Below are 17,088 nucleotides of genomic sequence, written 5' to 3'. Positions count from 1 at the left end.
AGGGGAAGTTAATTTAAAAGTTATTCTACTTTTTAAGTAGAGTTACTCGGATTGTTGAGAGAAGAGAATGGAAGCGACTGAACGTGTAAAACCGACGTAAAATTAGCGATACATTTAATTAGATTTTTTTCAATACAAAATGTTTTAAAGGCAAAGTTTTAATGGTTACTTATCATAGGTATTCACTGTTATTCTTCAGATATGTCTTGAAATAATTGCTGCATTCGCTTTGTCAGGTTGGACGGTTTTTAACCTCATTTAAATGAATTCAGAGTCAGTGTGCAGGCGTCCTCTTGCCTGCACCTCTTTGTGATTTACAGATACTGTCTCTCCTCTGTCGGGGCTGAGCTCTGAATGTGTGAACGGTAAATTCACAGAGAGTAAACACTGCTGGTTCTCAGAAACAGAGACTTGGTTGATTATTTAATACAGTTTTACATCAATAGAAAATCAGAAGTAATTTTTGTTTATTTCGTGTGGTTATTATTTCTGCTTTATATCACTGATAACTGAATATGTTGGGGTTTTGAATTAATTAAGATTATTTGACAAACTCCACCTCTGCACTGCAACAATTCAAATGTGTCACATCATTGGCTTGGCACAAGTTAATGACATAATTAGAAACACAAAGATATCTGTGTTTATTCACCTACAGGCCTTTTTAATAATAATAATAATAATAATAGCTTGAATTTATAAAGCTCCTTTCAAGAGACCCAAGGACTTAATGATAGACACGTTGACATTTCACAGCAGGAGAAGAACTGGTGTGAATAACAACTGCTGTGTAATATTCTCCACTTAATGAAACTATTCACGGAGTCAGCCCTAGATTTGATCGTATAGTGAGTTACTGTCGACTGATTTTTGTAAACTTTCCTGTGTCGTACGTTCCGTCACTTCATCAAACTGCTGATCTGTTTTTTTAAAAGACGCAGGACTCAATGTGCAGCTCAGGTGGAGAGACGTGACGTAAATAAGAGGAGGGTTTACAATAGACAAAGCAAAAGTGCAAGAGCTGAACTGGAATAACAAAAAAGGTGCTGACAACTAAATTACACTCAGAGTCCCTGCACCGGAGTTTGCAGAGTTTCCCCTGGATGAGTGGCAGAGCGCTGGAGGCAGTGAGGGTGCTGTGGCTGAGCAGCAGCACACTGACAGCAGGGGAACGTGAACACGAGGGAGACAGATTCATTTCAGGTGGACGAGCCGGTAGAAACTACAGGCTGAGCACATTTCTCCACCGAGGTCCGACAGTCCCATTAAATTCTGCACCAGATACGTCCTGTTTATTTGAACATTGTTCTAAAACTATTGAAGGTGGCTACAGATTTCTAGCCTGGTTTTTCTTGACTTTTTTATTATTATATTATTCTTGCGCTCTTGTGTTTGACTGTGTTGTGTGTCACTCGATGCCCAAATTTCCCTCCGGATCACTAAAGTATCCATCTGTCTATGTTGTTATCGTACAGCGGCTGAAAAGAATCCCACCCCTTGTGAAACACACTTCAATCTGCTAGTTCAGGATTTTTATTTTGAGCAGCACCAAATTGTACACACCCAGAGTTGAGGATCAAATCCCCGGGATTCCGGTCCGTGGGCAACCCTCTGTACCTCCTGAGTCATAATCCTCACGATGGCATCACACACGTGATCAGTGCTGTAAGAGCACGATGAGGCAGCGTCTACTAACTGAAGAGAGGACGGAGAAACCAAAGTTAAATAACATCCGGTTTTCACCAAGTCTCTATTTCTCACAAACACTAAAGCTTCACCTTCTCAAAGGTTATTTATTGAGTGTGTTCCCTTTATACTGATTACACACCTCTGCTGTGTCTCAGCCTTGTTTAGAAAATGGACCTGGAGCTTTTACACACTTTTATCTGAGGAGGTCGTGTGTGAGAACAGGGAGTTGAACCTATGATCAATCCTGTGTCACCTCTCGGGCCATTTTCTTGAATTTTGAGCTCCTGCTCCTGTAATAATTAATGACAGTCAGTTTGAATTAAAGTTCTCAAAGTGCTTTGATTAAAAGTTGGAAGAGGAGAGTTGTGACTGTGAAACCTGGAGAAGTTGGAGCGTTGCTCTGCAGCAGTGAAACGCAGCGTCGGAGCCGGAGGGAAATGCTAATGTGAGGCTTCACTGTGTCTCTGCTTTTAGCTCCTTCTTTATTTCCTCTTCTCTCTGTTGGCGTTCTCCTCTTCATGTTCTCGTCCCACTGCTCCTCTCTCACCTCCCTCTCCCTCTCCTCCCCCTCCGCCGTGCAAAATTAACATTTCTATCCTCGGAATCGGACTCAAATTGACCTGCTGAGAGTCAGTTGTTTTGTGTTGATGCAGTGGAAATCGGGCACTTCAGTGTAATTGTGTTAGATAATTATGAAGAAGCAAAACTCGTTTGAGCAACGAAGAAGATTCTAATGATGCAATTCATCACAAGGATTTAATATCATCTTAATATTATTTGGATTTTATTGTTGCTGCCCAGTTAAAGCACGTCTGATTTGACTCTTACCTGCTGAAACCTCGAGGAGGATGGAGTTATGCAGTCGGGCTGAATACACAAATGAAACTATTGCTCCTCTGCTCTTCTTTGCCTCGTTTCGTGTTTTTCATCTTCACCTCTGTCGGCTGCTCCGTCTCTCTCTGATAAATTCCATCTGTCACAGAGCTGTGAGCTGCTCAGCTTCTCAAATCTCATCCTGCACCTGCCTGAGAACTAGAGGCTGCTCAGCACAAAGCAAACATCTGCCTTTGCTCAACACAAAACCTGCTGCACTCTTTCTCTCTTTAGGTTTTCTAACCTTTTCGACAAAAAGTACAGATTTACAATTTCCCCGCTGTCATAAATCTGAAACCATAAAGATCTAAAACATTATAAGCTGGATGTTCAAAAAGGTTTTCTGATACTTCCTGAGGTGGACAAGTTGGCGTATTGATAAAATCATAACGTGACAAAGTACATTACAAACAGACGTGTGACACCTGTGCATCATCTCGTTGCATTAAACATGATATTCATGATAGAACTGGATGGAAATATGAATTCATTTGAATTTGAATTTGCTAATTTACAGTTTTTATCAGTTTACCTGCAGCACAAAAACACCTGAGTCGCAATTCAATCTTCAGTAAAGAAAAGTTTCTACAACAGCGATGTGAATATAGAAAGAAACAACAGAATTAACACATTATCCTGTTTATATTGTATTTTTTAATCCATTAGAAAAATTCAATTTGCAAGAAGCAAAACAGAGATGAGAAGAGTTTTGTTAGAATAAACAGCCTCTGGAGCTGATCCAGATTTCACAGGGTCTCACAGAGCAAAGTGACTTGACCCACAGATCTGTTCCTACTGCAGGTTTGAGTTGGATTCCTCTAATTTGAAGAGTCACTAACAAGCGTCTCGGGGTTTCAGCCTCGGGCCGGGTGGGTCATTATCTTCCTTCCTGGCAGAAGTGTGGCGCAGCAGAGGATTACTTTCTGTGAGTGGAGGTGTGGAGGCGTGAGGAGCATTTTGAAGCTGGTGAAATGAATTCGATTTCCTCTGGCCCTCCTCTGACTTGGGGCGGTGAGGACATTTGTTTTTTGAAGACGGGCTGAGGGCAGCGACTCCCCGACTGGAGCAGCACGCTGATGAATATGAGGCACATGCTGAGCTTTATTACAGAGCTGCAGGCTGGTGGAGGATGATGAATCACCGCCTCCCACTGCTCCGTGGCCGAGTGGCGCCGTTAACCTGAGATAACTCACCTGCAGACTTCAGAGCACGGCCGTCGAACAAGATACAGACCCAACGAGTCTCTGCTGTGTGTGTGTGTGTGTGTGTGTGTGTGTGTGTGTGTGTGTGTGTGTGTGTGTGTGTGTGTGTGTGTGTGTGTGTGTGTGTGTGTGTGTGTGTGTTCTCATACGTTTATCATGGTGAGCAACAGTTTGAGTTTGGGACTTTTCAGGGATACGAGATAAGTTGTAGATCACCAGGTTATTTTAATGTCAGATCCATTCTAGAAGTGTTTTTTACTGTAGTATCTTATTAAGTGTTTCATTAAATTGACTCATCAGTTGATAAAGTACTTTCAGTTGCATTGCATTTGTTATTATGTGAATAAGACCCAAAGTATACTGTCCACATACTTTCTTTTGGTCTGGAGTCGGTTTTCATGGTTAAGGCCTCTTGGTTTAGATGGTTAATTAGTTTCTATCCAGGTTTTTCTTGTATTATTTATGAATTCTTATAATGACAGTTGGACATTTTTAAATTGAAAGCTGCTTGAGTTGTTCTTCTTCCCTTTTCGTTTAAGCCAATGGGCGTAATTATATACGAGATTCAAATTTAATAAAAACTGAATCAAGCAATTCAGTTAATAATTCATTCGGTGAGTGTGCTTCATGCTTTGTGGCCACAGACTGGGGACCATCCTCCCAGTGTTCCCAGTTTAGAGAGAGAGATGAGGTCGTATATTGTCTCCAGTCTGAGTTGATCTCTCTTTGTTAACTGTGTCGTGCTGACAGACATGAATCCGTCTCTGCAGCTCTCCTCCCTCTCCTCCTTCTCCTCCTTCTCCTCCCTCTCCTCCCTCTCCTCCCTCTCTTCCTTTTCCTCTTTCCTCCTTCTCCTCCTTCTCCTCCCTCTCCTCCTGTTTAACTCTGATTCGTGTATCACTGCAAATTACAGTTCAAACGAGCAGCCTGGGTTTAATTTTCCTTCATTCACATTAGAGCTGATTGTATTTTACTCTCTCTCTCTTCGTCTGTGTGCTTTCCTCTGTTAGTCACTGACACACACACACACACACACACACACACACACACACACACACACACACACACACAGATGCCTGATAATACCACATGCCCCTCAGCTTTTGTGTGTCTGCTCCAGATGGATCTTTATCTATTATCTCTTCTTTTCTTTTATCCACCTGTTTGCTCTTTATATGTTTTTATTGTCTTTATTTAGTAAACACTTGATTTACTTTGTGAATGTTCAGTGGATGTTTAAAAGAATTAAGACATTCTGTTTTAGAATTGAAACAGATAATCAATAAAAAAAAAACAAATTAAGAAGCAGAATGTGAACTGATAAGATTCAAACAACGTGAGTCAAATGATCAAACACACACACACACAGGCACAAACACACACTCACTCACACAGACACACACACACACAGGCACAAACACACAATCACACACACAGACACACACACGCATCATCTATTTGTTATTGTCTTCGTCTCCCGTGCACTTCTTCTCACCTCTTAATTTCCTCCTGACGTTCTCCTCACCCTGAGCTCTGCCTCAGTGATTTCCTATGTGACGATGGACTGATCCCTGTTTGTGTTTGTGTGCGTGTGTGTGTCTGTGTGTGTCTGTGTGTCTGTGTGTGTGTTCTCCAGGTGGTCCAGGCTCAGGGAAGTCGGTCCAGTGCCAGCGGATGGAGGAAAGGTTCGGCCTGCGTCACATGACCCTGGGTGACCTGCTGTGTAGCGAGCTGCAGACTCGCAGTGGCAGAGGACGCCACCTGCAGGACGTCCTGGAGAGAGGAGAGCAGCTGCCCAAGGTCAGTGAGGGAGTCGGGTTCCACTGCGGAAGTTTATGTTGCTAACGTTGGATCACAAGACAAGTGGTCGTCAACCCAAGACGTTGGTCATTTATCACACTAATGACAACGTGACGCAAAATTCATAACCATAATCATAAATATGTTTTTCTACAAGGGAATACAAGGGACTGGCAAGATCTAATATATTTGACATCATATTTTCACCAAACCCAACTCTGCATTTTACTGATAACTTTACCTTCTGTTCCAGAAATGTGATTTTCCAAATGTCAGTGGATATATTTAGAGAAGACGGGATGTAAAGTCAAAAGTGGTTTGTTTGGGTTTTTAAGAACAAGCACAGAATGTGAAATGCCACCGAGCCCGGAAGAGAAAATGAAAGAATCACGACGCCGCGGCTCCGCCACCCACACTTTGTGATTGACAGGTGATCTCTGGGTACAGCAGCGCAAAAAAACAAGACAGCGGCGAGAACTGAGCAGTAAACAGAGCCGACAGAATATTCATTTTAAAAACAAGATCTTGTTTGATGACAGACAGAGGCAGATGAAGAGTAGATGACAGATAAAACGTCCTACGTGCTATATAACAGGGTTTCCTGCCAATTATATGAATAGAGGGGCGTTCAAATGTTTTTATACATTCAGGTGAGTTTTTAAAAAACGGCCTCTGGAACCAGAGAATTCATTTTGTGAACCAGATAAATTATCCAGACTCCAAACCCTATGAGAGGAGCACAGGTTTTCTGAGGAGACGTGAACATGTTCATCGGACCGGGGAGTCGGGTTTCGCCTGGGGCCAGATGCAGCTTCATTCCCGCAGACGTTTTCACAGGAGATTCGCAGCTAACACCGAATCTCATTAAGATTCATCGTAGCAATGGGAAAAAGAGAGTCTGTGATAATAAATTCCCACGGACCAGGATGTTTTAAATAGATGAGAAAACAGAAGAGAAGCACAAAGATCTTCAGAGTGGGACAAAGAAAAGCAGCAAATCCTCACAGGATTCTTTTTATCAGGAACGATTTTGATCTAAATCAATCAAAGTAGTTCCAATATTCTTTTTAAAAAGGTAAAACGAGTTATTTAAAAAAAAATACAGGAAATAATCAGTGTGGGGCCACTGCCAACAAATATTGCCGCCACATTAGAGAACAGAACACAATGTGCTGGACGTGTTGGTCTGTCAGCAGGGGGCTGATGAGGTTGTTAATAAAAATCAGGGATCTAATGAAAACGTCCTCATGCTGAGATTTCTACATTAGAACTCAGCGGGTGAAATGAGAAACAGTTAATTTACAGTAAAGAACAAAAACACCTCCCCCCCTCCTCCGGACCCACAGCGAACAAACAACCTGCCGGTGTCCACATAGTTCTACCTGTGGAGATGACAGGTGAAAAACAAAGGTGTCTTTTTAATTAGTTTGATCCACAGGACGTTGAGCTGCCTGTTGGAAAGGGACAAAAAAACAATGTTCAATAATCAACCTGCAGAGAAACACTAGGAAACTGGGAAAGGCTGGAACACACAACTGAGGTGGAACAAGAGGAAGTGACCAAGACAAAGAGACACACAGGGACGATATGAACAAGGGAGGCAGGGACGATGGAAGACAGGTGAAAGACATTACGAAGAGCAGACGATCACAAGGGGGGAAACTGGATAATTGTGAGATAAGAAATAAAGCGAGAGACTCTAGCAGCGAAATTTCTAAATAAAACAGGACAAAGGAGAACTCAGGGTGGAACAACCACACAAAACACAAGGAAAAACAAGATAGTGACCATGATCTAAAGAGTAACACAGAAAATCCAAACGTTCTTTAGTGTTCATGAGTCCAGAGCTCAGAGTCATGACCTAAATTCTTCACTAGAGGAGTGTTGTTCATTCTGGAAGGTTTTTCTGGAGGCGGTTGAAGTCTGAACCAAAGTTCATGTCTTTCTTACTTTGTTTGCATTTGATCCGGTTAGTTTTGGTTTTGTAGTTCAGGGAGCGGAGTAAAGATTCAGCTACACGTGGGAGAGCATTAAAACAAGGAGTCTTTCCTTTTGAATGGAGAAGATGAACGGCCTCGAGATTTAACATCGTCCGAGGCAAAGACTACAAACAATCCTTCTTTTTGTCTACAATTGGTTTTCACAAAGCCAACGAACCGAACCATGGTTCAGTTTGATGCGGACAGAGACGACCTCTTCTGGTCGGACTATCTCCAGCAGCGATCTGAGGAACCTTTCACATCTGTTATCTGGACTAAACTAAAAAAGTCTGAAGGTCGGGACCATCAAGGCAGGTGACAGGTGTAACAAACACCAGATGCATCAGGGAGGCCTGGCAGATGAGTCGTACTGAAAGTTTACAACAGTTTGTTCTGTTATCACCAGATCTGAGCTGTCCTTCAGTATTAGAATCTGACAAAGTGCAGATGGCCACATACCATCAGTCCTCGTGCAGTTTGCTCATCCTGTTTTCTGAGCTGTAAATTCTGTCAGCTGAACTTTAAACCTTCTTCTCATTCTGTTATGTAAATGTTGTGAACTTCAAATCCATCGAGTGGAAAAACGTAGCAAAGCAGCAGAACGACTAAATGTAAAAATACTCAGTCGCCACTCGCAGCGTTGTTTTCTGCTTCCTGCTGAACAGACACAATCAAAGATGAGCTGGTGAACACAGAGAAGCATTTAGCAGCTGAAGAGCCGGATTCTTCCCTCAGGAGGTGGAGGAGACCAAATACAGAGAGAAAATACTGGCAAACATGACGAATAGTAACGTTGTTCCATAATAACTGAATGTTAACATTTTAAATGTCTATCTTAGAGATTCCTGTTAAAATCAATACACAGAAAAGATGTTTTTTACTAGAACTTTAGTTACTTTTTATTTAGTTAAATGTTTCTTTGGTTTAATGATTCCCCGTTCGTTAAAGATGGGGGAGTTGATGCTTTAGTGCCGCCGGTAACGAGAGGAACATATTTTATTTAATGTGTTTTTACTGCCAGTGTTTAGTGAGGCACATTAGGAGGCTCATGAGGAGGCTCAGGGACTCAGTGAGATGTGGTTCTGTCTTCGAAGAAATAGACAAACGTGAGCTGAGAAACAGTGGAAATGAATTAAACGCTGACGTTTGAATGTTTGGACGTCGTCACTTACATCTTTCTCTTCATTTGACACAAGCTGCGAAAACAACGTGTTTAAACTGGAGCGAAACAAGCTGCTGTGCTTCGATCTCGTCCGTCCATCCCTCGCTGTCGGTCCAGGAGGCCGACAGACGTCTCCTTCCATCTGAAAACCTCTCAGTGATTGTGGATTAATCCTGGAAAGTAGAAAGAAATGTCACTTTTCATTCTCCTGAATTCGTTTTTTCAATCTTTCGAGCCGCACGAAATAGATTTTCTCTTCCAATCTCCTGCAGCACAAATCTATAAAGTATGTGAGAAAGTAAATGTTTAAAACAGGTATGTTTTTTGTCTTTTCTGCTCCAAACCAATAGATACAACAATAGAAAACTAGCTCCGACCTTCAGGCGCTCCATCATTTCAAGATTAAAAAGTGAAGCATGCAACTAAACACAAGACACATAAAGACGCCCACGCACCAACCCAGTGGTTTTCATGCCAGGCTCAGCTGTCTAAGCTCCTTACAGCACATTAAGGTCATGTCCCAATGCGCTCGCTGCCAAACGCTTACTTTTATGTGTGTGAGTGAGACAGTGAGAGAGAGAGTGAGAGAGAGAGAGGGAGAGGGAGAGAGAGAGAGAGAGAGAGAGAGAGAGAGAGAGAGAGAGAGAGAGGGAGAGAGAGAGAGAGAGAGAGAGGGAGAGAGAGAGAGAGAGAGAGAGAGGGAGAGAGAGAGAGAGAGAGAGAGAGGGAGAGAGAGAGAGAGAGAGAGAGAGAGAGAGAGAGAGAGAGAGAGGAAGAGAGAGAGAGAGAGAGAGAGAGAGCGTGATTTAAAGCACGATGAGTAATCCCACGCTGGGATTATTTAAGTGCACCTCACCAGGTTTACAACAGGACACATTAAAATAAGCTCCTGTAATAAAGTGAAACACCCACATCAGAGTTGAGGGTTTCATCACAGAGTGAGATGAACCGCTGGTACATGCACCTCAGTGCCGAGCGCGGAGCCATAAAATCGAATCGCTGAAAGTTGGACTCAGTAGAATGTTACCGTTCAGTTGCCTGGCAACACAGAGAGCGCAATTTATTATTCCCCCTGTCAAGTGAAAGCCCCCCCGCCGACCGTCGGCCTCCCGTCTGGACGCATGTGAGCAGTTTGCATGTCTGCACACGGAGAAGAACATGTAACATGTAAGACTTTAGTACATGAACCAGAGCGTGTGGTCTCTGTGTCACGATGCAGACGTGGAGTCGACTCTCAGCTCGGCCGTCTGTGCTGAGGACAAACAACAAGAAGCTTTAATATTTAATGTGTCAAAGCATCAGAGGTGGTGGAGGCTGTTCTTTCCCCTGTGTGTGTGTGAGAGCGACACGTGATTCGATGCAGCTTCGGCAGCCCAGGTTTGAGTCCAGGTTTGAGTCCAGGTTTGAGTCCAGGTTTGAGTCCAGGTTTGAGTCCAGGTTTTGGGAGTCCATCACAAATACTCAGTTCAATCCGATCTTGCTTTAGATAAGGTCGTAACAGTTTTGTGTTCATCGTCTAATATAAACTTCCTCGCTGGGAATTTTTCCTGCTGACAAAAGTCATGTTTGATAAACAGCAGATAAACATGTGTTAGAGACCAGAGCAGCAATTTCAATGTGAATAACAGGAAACTATAGGAAGCTGCTGTTGCATAAACCAACAGAGCTGCTGTGCTTGTTTCTGATGCTCAGCTGAACATTGAGTGTGTCGACTGAATGCAACAACAGCTTTGAGTCTCCAAAGATGGCTGTAATAGATGGAAATGATTATATTAAGATTATTATATATAAGAGCGGGTCAGTCCACGTCAGAACAACAGTAGTCGTGCAAATTTCGGTCATTTTATGTCTCCTGGAGGTCGACTGCATCTAAGTTTCGTGCCTCCTTTTTCCTCCTTTAGCGTCTCTTTGTCGTCGTTACTCCTTGTTTTCTGTCTCTCGTAGCTGTTTGATTGACTTTCCAACAAGAAGTATCAACAGTAACTCCCCGACAGAGGCTGTGGTCCAGGGCGTCCTGACCCCTCAGGCCTCTGGACCTGACCGCTGAGCCCTGTTTCTAATCCAACCTTCACATGAATGTTAAACACAAAGACATGAATATTCCTGCTTTTCTATAAGTATTAATATATGCTTCTTCTGCGTGTGTGTGTTTTTTCTCCAGGACATTCTGCTGGAGCTGCTGTGTGAAGCGGTGGCGTCGCCAGGACAGCAGCGGCAGGGGAAAGGCCTCGTGATCAGCAGCTTTCCCAGAGACCTGAGACAGGCGGAGGAGTACGAAGCAAAGGTCAAAGGCCGCACTGACAGACATGAAATAAAAAGCCTCTCCACCATCAAACACGTGTTGAAGTCTCGTTCACCCAAAATCTTACATGAGGAAAAAGTGAAGAGAGAAAGTCAGGAGGAGAAGAATCTGAAAACGTGTTTGACTTGAGGCTGTGACATCAGTGTGAGTCATAGTGTTAAAACAGGGGAGACAAACAAAGGATGTGTTGAGAACGACAAAGACGTGTTTGGTAGTGAAGAAAACTGAAGTGTACACACACACACACACACACACACACACATTTACACAGATGGGGCAACATGACAGCGACAGATGGAGCCTGGAGTTCTTCGCTTTAACAGACTTTACGTTCTCCTCCTCGCTGCAGATGGGTGAACCCAGTGCCGTCCTCCTGCTCACCTGCTCCCCCGACACCATGTCCAGTCGTGTGCGGTGCCGCGGCACATCCGGCTCCGGCCTCCCTCCCGGCTCAGACAGAGAGGACGCCACGCAGCGGGCGGCCGAGAGCTTCTGCACCCACAGCCAGGCGGTGGCTGCCCACTACCAACACAAGAGGCTCCTGCACACGGTAACAGGAGAGAGAGAAATCATATGGAGGTTTATGTGCACGGAAACAGAAACCTACCTTGTTCCATCTAGAATGTGTTTGTAGAGATTACACTGTTTTAAACTCGCTGTGCATTCAGTGTCTGTTCGCTGCTGTTCCTCCCACACGAGGGTCAGGAGATAATCACACAGGTTCTGGTTGGTGGTGACTTTCCCTTTGAAATGAGCTGTTTGAACGTTTAAATGCCACATCAGGTGTCAGAGTGTGTGTGTGTGTGTGTGTGTGTGTGTGTGTGTGTGTGTGTGTGTGTGTGTGTGTGTGTGTGTGTCTCTCCCGGCCTCATGTGAAGACAGTGATGGTTTTTGAAAGAACCCGTCCTCAGCCTGTTTGTCCCCGTCTGCAGGTCGATGCCGAGCGGTCGCCGGATGAAGTGTTCGCTCAGATCTGCCAGGCGATGGACTCCTCCTCCACCTTCTGATTTCTACCATTTCCTCAGAACAACCGCCTGCCCCCCACCCCCACCCCTGACTCTGCAACCTCTGGACCCCCTCTCCCTCTGCCCACATCACCTCACACCTCCACCAGACACATACGCTCATTGACCTCCGGTGGTATGCATGTATCACCTGATCAGTGAAACCTCCCTCTCGAAGCACCCGGCCGTCACGTCCTGCTTCACCCCCCTGCATCGTTTCTCTCTCTCCCTCAAGATCGGCTGCCACCTGCCAGACTGAGCCCGACACTGAGAACCCCCGCTGTGACTGAGAGCGCGCTCCCAGCTGAGGTGAAGGTGTCAGCGTGCGTCCCTGCTCTCATGCACGGCAACATGCGTCCCATCGCGGCAAGCATGCAAGAATTACAATCAAGCTTAAACTGCCTTTTGTGCATTCAGCGAATAACGAGCAGAGTATTAAACAAATATTTGCATTTGTATGTTTCCAAGCTCATCGTGCAAGTGCTTGTTGGAGTCCGGTGTTTAACATTCAATAAAGACAGTGCATTTGCTAAACGCAGGATTTCTGAGTGTGCTTTGGTGTGTGAGTGCATGTGTGTGCATGTGTGTGTGTGTGTGTGTGTGTGGGGACCTACATCTGTTTACACCAGCACAAAACTCAAGTCCCCATAATGTGGATAAATACATGTTAAGGTGAAGTTGGAGTCAGATTTAGGACGAATAAAAGATGTTTCTTATCTTAGGTTTAGGTCAAATTCATTTAATGTTAAGGGTTAGGCAAGTCGTAACTATGGTTAAGTTAAGGAGGGTTAGGGTTAGGGACAAACTTCGTCCGATGACATCAGGTGGTGCGACCATCAAGAAATAACCAATTTGGGACTTTGATGTTGAAATCCGTTCAAAGACAGGAAGTTGCATCATAAACCATTTTGCCAAGGAGCCATGGAAGCAGCAACAGGTTTGTAACTCTCTCTCAAGTTTGGAAAAAAAAGAACCTTTTTCACAGCTGGTATGTAGTCGCCACATTTGCATATCATGTGGTATGACCTCAAAATAACTATGAATTTTAAGTTATTTCTGAACATATATATTTTGATTATAAATTTCATAGTGACCTTTTGTGCTGACCTAGTTTGTTTTCTTTAGGTGGCCAATTCTGTGGCTGTAAATTTTGACTGAACTAGAAAAATATCATGTGGTGCGACCAGTGTTTCACATGATAGACATACGTCCTAGATTGGGAGTTTTGATTTATATACATAAAGTACTTTATTTTGGAGGTCTAATAATAATACCAAGACCTGTATTAAATTTAAAGTAAAATATAAAATTTCTGTGGCTGAAATATGAATCACTGATACAGTAGGCTTAAATTTTTATCAATTTTATGCACTTTACTGGAAAAATAAGTCTGTTAACTACATTTAATAAGGGGACGGTGACATTATAGAACAAAAATATGAGATTTACAAAAACTCAAATCAAATATTTATAATTTTTTATATGATTTTATGTGTACACAACGTTCCTAATGTTTGAATAATTATAATAGATATTCTTCTTTTTTTTGTATTTTAAAATTGGCCTGTTGAAAATCCTTATACGTCATTGACCCACAAGTCAATGTAATGTCCTCAGAAGTCATGGAGGCACAACTCTGTGTGTGTATATAGAGTAATGATCACAGTTGATCTGATAGCGCCATCTGCTGGTGGAAAGCTCACAACAAAAGGTGCTGAAATTAAATAAAAGTTGAGGGTGAACAGAGTCTCGAGTCCTGCAGCAGCCGCAGGTTCGATTCCCCTTGCTCAGTTAACCTCAGTCCTATCGTTAAAGGCTTGATGCTCAAATAATGTTTTTTTTTTAAAGTGACAAGAGTTAAGTATTCAAATTGAATTCCACCTTTAATCCGACAGCGTCTGAAGTGGTCCAGAGGGACGAGGTGGATAAATGGGAAAAGACAAAAGGAAATTAAGGATTTTGAACAATTTCACATCCTCTTGACACCTGGAGGTTAAAAAATTACTTTCATACGAACATAAAAAAAGAATTTGACGCCACAGAGGCACATAAAAATGATTCCATTCTTTTTTCAGCAGGTAGAAGAGGTGATAAATTAGCTGTCACTCATTTCGCCTCTCGGCTGACGACAGGTCACTGGTGACGTTCTGGGAAATAACGTTTTACAGACTCAAGGGAACGAGATCAGACATAATAATAATAAAGGATTATAAATATTGATTATTAATTTTATTTTCTCGTTTATCTTCCGTTTTGCTTAAAATGTCAGCAAACACAAAAAAATAACCAGATACAAGTCACTTATTTAAATGTTTTGTCCGATCGACAATCTGACAACCAAAGATTCTGGTTAAAATAATACAAAGTGAAGATGTGTGAAGCTGGAAGCAGAGAACTTCTTCAACTTAATGAACTGAGTCATTGATCCAGTCGACTTATAAAAACATGAATTAAACTTAAGAGTAATAATAATAATAATAATAATAATGATACAGGAACCACATATGTAGAAACACTATTTTCACATACTTTTATTTCCACGGTTCTCCTCTAGCATTTTTTTACATTATTTTTTTTACATAAGAACAGACTGTTATACACAGATACTGAAGCGGGGCAAAGGGGGGGGAAGGAGACGAAAACCATACAAAATGGTGTCTACTCAAGCACAACAAAATCTATGTGTATAAAACTGTGTGGGTTGTTCCACTGCGGAGGCACCAACCAAGACCTCAATTCTTTTTTTTTTTTTAAATAGATTAATAAAAATACAATCTTTTAAATGGACCTTTTTAAAGTGAACTGCAAAAATTAAAGATCTAGAGGCATGATGACTGGATCGATAATGTCGGGGTAATGTGGGTCGATGGCGCCACGCAAGAAGGGAGGAGGTGTGGCCCCCCCTTGCAAAAAAAACAAAACAAAATAAACAAAACAAAAGATTCTTCTTTAAAAATGGCACACAGCAACTAGCACTGGCTACTTTTCACCATATACTTGTACACTCAACATAATCAACAACAGCATACACTGGGGGAGCAGAAAAGAAAACGGAAACAGAAAAATGATCGTGTATCATTTCGTACGTTCTCGTCCGCCTGCCTTCAGAAACGCGTGCTCTCCGTGCTGTAGTGCTTCCTTGTTAGACATGATTTAGTGGAGAGAGAGCGAAGGGGGAAAGGAAACAAGAGATGAAAGTGTGTGTGTCCGTGTACGTGTGTGTGTGTGTGAAAGGGTGAGAGGGTCAGAGAGCGACGTGGTGTGACAGTGGTAGTGACGGCTCCACGATCACGTACAGGTCGTCTGCAGATCGACTTCAAACGATCTGCAGCCGGGAAAACACAGCAGCCTCGACCCCCCCCCCCGAGCGTCTCACAGCAGCGCCCCCTTGCTGAGGCTGCAACTCATAAATACTCAATCTACGGATTCCTACCTAAAACATTTTTTCACTCTTGCATAACACGGAGACCACGCACGCACGCACACACACACACACATTTAAACCGTCTGTGTGTATCTCAGTTGATGACTTCACAGTCCACGATGACACACTGGTCGACCGCACGTCTCCGTTCGCCAGACTGATCGTCGGTTCTCCAGTTTCGAAGCAGCACAGGGAGGTAAACTGGAGGACGGTGACGGGGGGAGGGGAGCGGACAGCCCTCCTGGAGTCACAGAGCTCGGGAATGTCGGTGTGTCTTCTGTTTGTTTGTTTTTTGTTGTTTTTTTTCCTGTTTGTTAGTTTTTAAAAATAGTGTGCATCGTTTCAAATCACAGATCCGTTGATTAACCTGGCTGAGGTGGAGCGGGGGCCCCCTGTATTCTAAGGAACCAACATGGCCGCCCCTTTTGCTCGAGTCAGGGAGGCCAGTTTACCAACAGCCCCCCCCCACCAGCAGCACCGTCGGTCTGCTCTGAGGCCCCCCCCCGGCTGTTTGCCTGCCTGCTGGCCTTCCTGCCTGGCGGCGGGTTAAGCGGTTATCTTGGACTTGGAGGATGGAGCCATGCACAGAGTGGCCTGTGGGATATGTGGAGAGAGCCTGGAGCTATGGGCGCCTGGGACCCTGTCATCTGTTGGCTGGGAAGTAGTTGGGGTCCAGGTAGTTGTAGCCTGTGCTCTGCGGCAGGCAGTAGTCCCTGTCCAGAAAGGTGTCCGACAGGTACACCGGCTCCAGGTGGTGGTTCGGCTTGTGGGTCTCCGTCTTGTACAAGCTGGAGGATGAGAAGGGCGAACAGAAGAAGCATCAGTCACAGAAGAACCAGAGGAAACTGCCACTCGGCTGCGTAATTCAAAAATCAATAGCTACAGATCATATTTTTCAATCTATACCCTTTTAAAAAATGATCACAAAGCTCATGCCGGATCATTGTGCTTCTAATAAATGGAGAAATCTCAGTTTGTCTCTTTCTTCCTTCGATTTTTCTCACCAGCTGCTCATCCGTTCAACTTCCTGTTTGTGTTACTGAGGAGCCAAAGAAGAGCAATGTGGACTCAAGTGTTCTGGATGAACAGTGAGCTGGAAATATATACGATAAAAATATTGACGTGAAAAACACATTCGAGGCTATTTTCTAAGAGACGGCCACAGCAGGATCATTTAGTTTCCTGTTTAATGTCCACACAAGTGTGATGGGAATATTAAGTGGGAGAACAAGTCATTTATGTTTGGCTGCTGTCATGGCAACAAGATTTAACTTGCGTCATCTAAGGTTGTTAATCAGCTGTTGTATATTTTCTGTTTCCTTTAATAGACATGCAAGGTTCAGAAAATGTCAAACTAAAAATACAGACGTTAGTTTGTAAATCATTTCATACATTTTCCTTGATGCTTTAGTCCTAATGCGTCTCAGTACATTTGCTAGTTTTCTTCAATGCAGATTAGTTCAGAGATGAAAAACAAATAAATCTCAAATATACACAAATTACCTTTTGTATTTTGCAGCAGTTTTATCTAGTTGAACTTTCTAAACTTGAGTATTTGTGTCAAAATAATCCTTCTGAATTTGCTTTCCAGTATTTTTTGATCAGGTATCTAACAAAAAAATTATTATTAATATTTACAGGCAGTGATGAGGA

At 43.2% G+C, this 17,088-nt stretch overlaps 2 protein-coding genes across 8 annotated transcripts in view; one reads left to right on the top strand and one right to left on the bottom strand.

Moving 5' to 3' along the window:
* Nucleotides 1-12,549, top strand: part of ak5 (adenylate kinase 5) — a 46,045-nt gene extending 33,496 nt beyond the window's left edge. The window contains exons 11-14 of the mRNA XM_035169946.2: nucleotides 5,401-5,564; nucleotides 10,867-10,989; nucleotides 11,357-11,557; nucleotides 11,940-12,549. Of these exons, the coding sequence (XP_035025837.1) occupies nucleotides 5,401-5,564; nucleotides 10,867-10,989; nucleotides 11,357-11,557; nucleotides 11,940-12,014 (563 nt within the window). The 3' untranslated portion in view covers nucleotides 12,015-12,549. The remainder of the gene's footprint in view (nucleotides 1-5,400; nucleotides 5,565-10,866; nucleotides 10,990-11,356; nucleotides 11,558-11,939) is intronic.
* zzz3 (zinc finger, ZZ-type containing 3) overlaps nucleotides 5,318-17,088 on the bottom strand; it is a 28,023-nt gene continuing 16,252 nt past the window's right edge. For 5 of the 7 annotated variants that reach the window (XM_035169945.2, XM_047342148.1, XM_047342149.1 and 2 more), the window contains exon 12: nucleotides 14,519-16,223. In XM_035169945.2, coding sequence (XP_035025836.2) covers nucleotides 16,079-16,223 — 145 coding nt within the window. In that variant the 3' untranslated portion in view covers nucleotides 14,519-16,078. Of the gene's footprint in view, nucleotides 5,364-11,827; nucleotides 11,865-14,518; nucleotides 16,224-17,088 lie in introns of those variants that run through there. The other 2 variants (XR_007034717.1, XR_007034718.1) reach the window with 2 other exon arrangements.

Source organism: Hippoglossus stenolepis, chromosome 11, assembly GCF_022539355.2.
Source record: "Hippoglossus stenolepis isolate QCI-W04-F060 chromosome 11, HSTE1.2, whole genome shotgun sequence".
Lineage (NCBI taxonomy): Eukaryota > Metazoa > Chordata > Actinopteri > Pleuronectiformes > Pleuronectidae > Hippoglossus > Hippoglossus stenolepis.
This window is presented reverse-complemented; position numbering and strand designations above follow the sequence as displayed.